The 6,000-nt window shown below is 38.5% G+C and overlaps 1 protein-coding gene across 1 annotated transcript in view; it reads right to left on the bottom strand.

The window, feature by feature from the left end:
• Positions 1-2,572: 2,572 nt before the first annotated feature.
• The window catches only part of PIP4K2A (phosphatidylinositol-5-phosphate 4-kinase, type II, alpha), a 48,319-nt gene continuing 44,891 nt past the window's right edge, over positions 2,573-6,000 (bottom strand). Inside the window, exon 9 of the mRNA XM_010083089.1 lies at positions 2,573-4,884. Coding sequence (XP_010081391.1) covers positions 4,804-4,884 — 81 coding nt within the window. The 3' untranslated portion in view covers positions 2,573-4,803. The remainder of the gene's footprint in view (positions 4,885-6,000) is intronic.

The following is a 6,000-nucleotide window of genomic DNA, read 5'->3' as shown; positions in this document are numbered from 1 at the left end:
TATTTAATACATGCAAAAGCTAATATTGACATTGTTTAGTACATAGAGGCAGGATCACATTAAGAGAAACTGAAAGAGGAAGAGAATAAACTGTTCTCAGGGTTCACTGTAGCTAGAACAAATATTAACGGTCTTAAATTGTAGTCATGTAGAGTCAGGCAAGGTATTAGAAAAAGCCTAATGATATAGCTAGCGAGGCATGGGAAGGGATAGCACAGGGAAGTCATGGAACTATCATCCCTGTAAGAGATTAACCCAATTTTTGCCAATGTTGAACTGCTCTGGGACAGACTGTAACTATCTCTTCAAGTCCTTTTAAGCCTTGTTTTCTAACAGTTTTAATAAGGCTATTTTAATCTCACAAAAATCGCCTTTGCCACTTGAAGATGCTGCTCTCAAGCTCCTCCTCAATCACTTGTTTATGTGCATTCCCTTGTTGTAGCATGAAAGTAGATCTCTGTTCACTCTCACGCAGGAGTAGATCAGCATCATTGTCCAGATTAGATGAAAGCCAGCACACTGCACCGTCTGTGCAGCCTCTGCTCTTTGCTGCCGCATTGCATTGCAAAGGATATGCTGATTTCCAGATACAATCCCTGCCACAGAGAAATTGGGACAGAAAGGAAGAGATGAAACAGATTTCTTCTTTAAGTTAACTGCTCTCTATTTTAATTTTTTTTCCCATTAAACATATGAGAGTTTGAAAGAAACCAAGTGGACAGCACACATAGAGCAGACATTGGATATAGGTGGAGTATGAGACCATCAGAATGCAATGATCCCACTTGATGCAGGGACTTGCTAACTAGTATTACATTGGAAAAACAGCAGTAAGCACAAGGGAGGGAGCTGAGAAATTCAGATGATACATTTAGGTTATGCAGTTGACATAGAAAACTATTATTTCCAAGAATTTTTAATTTAAACCTTTTTTTGGCCATAGTCCTTGCATTACCAAGCCAGTTGGATCTCCTACCTTGAATATCATCACTGCCTTCAGGTTTTCTTCAGGTGAGAGGGAGAGAAAACATTTTGTCAGAAAAGATACTCTTTTCCTATGCATTGTCATATACACACTTCTACTAAAGACAAAGTCCTTCAGCTGCTTGAAGTCAGCAATGCTTGTAAAACACAGCATGCCCTGTAGCAAACTCCCCAAAGAGAAACGGCAATCACCCTTATGGATGCAGAAGAGTTATGAGGGAAACGTCACCAGCTAGATGGCTTGGGGATGTCCCTGTGTTGAGAGACTGGGACGAGCAGGCTGTCCACAGGTAGCAGCAGGGCCTTGTAAATCTTAGCAATGTAGCTGCACGAAGATGACTCAGTATCAGCTGGAGAATAGTGCTGCAGGGGACTGCGGGAGTAATTCCACTAAACCACCAGATTCAAAAGACAGAGCTCGCTTAAAACTTAAATGCAGTATACTTACTGTAAGGTTACATCTGAATATGTCCAGAAGTCTTAGGAAAAAGGAGGGGAGAGCCTAACACTTTGCCTGTTGAATAGTTTGTTGAATGAGGAGAACTGGAGCAGGTTTTTAGATCTGGCACATTGTGCTGGTTTTGTATATTACCACCTTTCATTTTATGTTGCGAGGCAGGTGGCACTGAGAAATTACCTACCAACAACCCATGAGCACCTGTGTTATAAAAGCGGGCGTGGTAGGCGGTTCGAGTGGCACGCACAGAGACCCAGACAGGGAGCTTGCTGTCCACCGTGGCTAATGTGTCCACATAACTTGAGCAGCGTTCCTGGAGCGCCACGTTCACACGAAACCCTAAGCAGCTGGAGCAGCTGTGTGAAGTGCAGGCTTAGATTAGTGCTAGAGACATCATGGAGTAGTTAAGAAGCTGAATCTCTCCCCTCCCTATCACTTAATCTACTTTTAACAGAATAGCTCCTCAACCATCTTCCCTGTGGGGAACATCTACTTTATCATTGATTCTGTCATGTATATTTTACATAAAAATACTGCTGAAAATATTGTCTTGCTATGTCTGTGCAATAAACTGAAAGGAACTGAAAAGTGACAAATAATAGAATGAAAATTTAGTCAGAATATAAAGACAAAAAGACACTTTTTTTGCCATTTGCCCATGATGTGTGGCACAGGGTGTATCATGCTTTGAAAGCCCTGACAAAGCCTTGAAATTCTAGAACAGAAAGCCCTCCCTCCTCCCCATGAATTATTTGGGCTCATTCCCAAGTACTTTTTAAATAACTGGTTTAGCATAAGATCTTACACACGTTAGCAAAGGTCTGTCAATCCTTCTATCAATTAACTATTGTGGACAATCCTCCTGGTTTTGTAGGAATATTAGGATTTAGTCCATAGAATTGTCAATTACAAACCTCAGTATCCGCTCTCAGAGACCAAAACCCCAAGGCCTAAATGTTTCAAGCCACTTAAAGTAAGCATGGAAGAAGCAGGGTAAAATCTAATGGAAAAGTTTTGAGTTTCTTCTTTTCTTTTGCGATACAGGCTACACGTTCATTTTAACATTCAAAATTCATCTGTAAGTGATCAAAACCATAGTTGAAACACAAGAACAAAGGATTTACCTAGTGAGTCATCAAAGTGCTTTATTTTATAAAGCCTTGCTCATGTTTGGAGTGTAATCTAAGCACTAACATATACAACGAGTCTTCCTTGCCCTGTCCAAATAAACAGTTTATCAACAAGAATGAGTGACAAAACTGCTACACAGACAAAAAGAATGCTTTGCTGTAAATGTCTAAAAATACACACTCATTGGCCACAATCAAATATGTACTCCAGGTATGTTCACCTCATTTTTACTTCAGGGTGTCCCTGTGGCCTCATACTTGAAGAAGCCACAGCATGCTTCAGAAAATGAGAGAATGGTGAGAATGTAGACAACTGGGGTATATAGGGAGAGGGCAAAAAAAATATCAAGCCACAGTACCAACTTATTTAAATACATACAATACAAAAGTATACACATACATTACAGTGCTGCTGACATCACTAAGTCAAAAGTAACAAAAAATCTTTTAGGAAAGGTTGGGGAAAGGAGAAGAAAATTAATACACAGCAACAGGGATAGTATTGCCTTTGGCCTCTGAAGAGAGAGTAATGGGTTGCTATTGTATAGACTCCTCTGAAGTAAACCACTACATATGTTATGCGCAGTTGCAGGCTCAACAGCACTGACATGAGTTACGGAGAAGGCATGCTGGCACTCCTGATTTGAGTTATAAATGATGACGGGGAGGGTTTGACTTCTCTTACGTTGCCTACAAAATCTAACAATTTCAATAAAGAAATTTTAAAGGCACAGCTTCAGCACAGTGTATAAGTAGATAAACTTGTAAGCATATGTAAATTTGTCTCTTTCAAGCATGAAGTCTTTCAGGGAAAAATACAAGAAGAGAAGAAATACAATGTTGTTTAAAAATTTTAAACAAGTTAAACATGATCAGCACAGTTTTAGGCAATGTACTATACAATCAAACTTGAGTAAATGGTAGGACAGGTCATTTTGATGCTATAAGATGACCTTGGGAAAAATCCCTCTGAAATATTCTTTCTCATTTTATTGTAAAAGAGTCTATCACGGAGGTGAGCGAGACATTCACTTTAGTACACTACTGCACATTACACCTTGGAAGATGACAAACATTACTTCATTTGTACTGCAAAATAACTTTACATGTAAACTCAAAAGTTGTATATTGTACATGGCTCTGAAATTCAGAAATATCCCTGCTTTCCTAATAATGTAAACAGTAAAATTCAGGGTTCATTTTTAGTGGGATAATCTATAATAAAATACCGCTGTTTCAACAGTACAACATAAGCATTTAAACTTCAAATTCCCTGTAAATTACAAGGGAATGGAATTTCTATCAGCGTGCACATCTTTCACGATGGGTGAAAGATGGAGCTACTATTGCCCAAAACTATGCACTTCTTCAGATAAGCTTTTTTCCACGTGTAACATTATTAGTTCCTATATTTCAAAAATATAAAACAAATTAAAACTTCAGGTAACAAAGTGAAATAAGCAAAGTTTTCCATTAACATAAGTTTACTGTAGCAAAAATGTACACATAGCATGAATACGTGAGCTCTTTGTAAGATAAAGAGATGCCACCTCTCAGATATCTGAGAGAGAGAACTTCCTGATGCAATGTGCTGAAAAGAAGACAAAAACGGGAGAAGGAGGAAAAAAAAGGAAAAAACCCCAACTGCTAGGAACCAAACGGGAAAAGCCTCTGGCACAAAGGGCTGTTGCAGCTGCTTTTTTAAGGAGTGCCAGTGTGCAGGGTGTAAGTGTAACATTCGCAGTAAGGTTTTTATTATTATTATCGTCAACATCATCATGAAGAATACTGTCATGTATCTTTTCAGTTCAAAAAATAAACTGATCCACAGTTTACAATTTGATATCAATATTGTAGATTTAACATGCATTTACTCTTCCCCACCCCCACCCCACACCTCTTTGCTCATTTATTCCATTTCAGCTGGCAGCATCAGAGCATTACTGTCACAGTGCACTCTGAGAAAGCTGTTCTATTTATTTAATTTATTTTAATTTAATTTTTTTTTTTGCCACACACAAAAGAGTCAGAAATAGCTAGAACTATGCTGGGAATATCAGGCAGCTGTTAAAGCGAGTACTCCACCCCACTTCAGTCATCTTTGCCAGCAGATGTAAACAAAGGGGTTGCTTTCTGCAAGATGAGCACTTCTCTGAGTTCCTTTTTTCCCCTACGCTTGTAGCCACTGCTGCTGTCCCCAGGTCTTGTGTCTGTCCTATGTAACATGATAGGTTACGTCAAGATGTTGGCAATAAAGTCCAAGAAGCGCTTTGAATACTGTTCAGGATTAACAGTTGAAATTTCTGCACCAGCCTATACAGAGAATTGGGAGGAAAGAGGAAAAAAGGAAGAACCAGTGTTTTATTTTCGCTTTGTCACCAATTACTCAATGAATTTCACGTGCAGTCTCAGAACTAGACACTAGAAATACAAACTGTAATGGTCCTCAAACAGAATGTTACTGATGCCTTTTTAGGCTTCGCACGAGTACAGTGATACTTGGTACTCACCACTGTAACTGTAGAACACCCATCTTCCATTTCTGAAACATATTCTCTTTACTTTCCATCCTTTTCATTACTTTCATTGTACTTCAGTCTCCTGTATAATTTCTACTGCATACTTAACCATGCTACCCACCGATTCCTCAACAGATTCTGGTCTGTTGAGGAGCAGTGCTTTATATAGAGAAGACTGAATTATCATACTCAGATCTGGGGTGTCAACACTTGTGTAATGTATCTTGCCATCTGAATGCTAAATGACTTGGTTTGAAATACGTGGTAAAAATCAGTAATATCTTTTAAACATATATGCATTTAAATCTGGACTCACTGAATAAGCTGTACAATTGCTATTTCAATGAAGTAATGATTTAATTCATATTTTTATTTGAGGTTTTCAGAGCCTCAGCCACATTTTTATTTGTAATTTTTCTGTTTTACAGAAGGGGAAAATTGCATGTATGCAATCAATGAACAAACTCCAGTGTCAGGTGGCTCAAGATGGAGAGAGCAAAATAAACGAAATGGTTGTATGAAAGTAATGTTCTGTAGTAAGTTCTAATCACATTCAGCTTTAATAATCATAGTTGTTATTCACAACATATTTCTATCTCTTATTTAAGCCAGAAGTGTGAGTTTTTAAAGTCTGCTCCATTCAAAGTTCATTACTAATTGCCAGATAATGGCTGCATATGGTCTGTATCAACCTTCAGCTGCTCTGAGAGCAGAAAGAGTAATGACAGCATTGTTTTACAGAGACAAAAAATACCTTCTACAGGCCTGTGCAGGGCTCATTGCTGAGCATTCCACATCACTCTCTACTGTAAACTAAAAAGCCCTGAGCCCTTTGCTTAAAACCCCCCACAATGTCCTTTTAGATACTTAGAGGAGGGATTTTAGCCTCATGAATGAGTACACTTTTTTA

This window comes from Pterocles gutturalis, unplaced genomic scaffold, assembly GCF_000699245.1.
Source record: "Pterocles gutturalis isolate BGI_N339 unplaced genomic scaffold, ASM69924v1 scaffold18550, whole genome shotgun sequence".
Classification (NCBI taxonomy): Eukaryota; Metazoa; Chordata; class Aves; order Pterocliformes; family Pteroclidae; genus Pterocles; species Pterocles gutturalis.
Note: the sequence above shows the minus strand (reverse complement) of the source record. Positions and strands in the feature narration are given on the sequence as shown.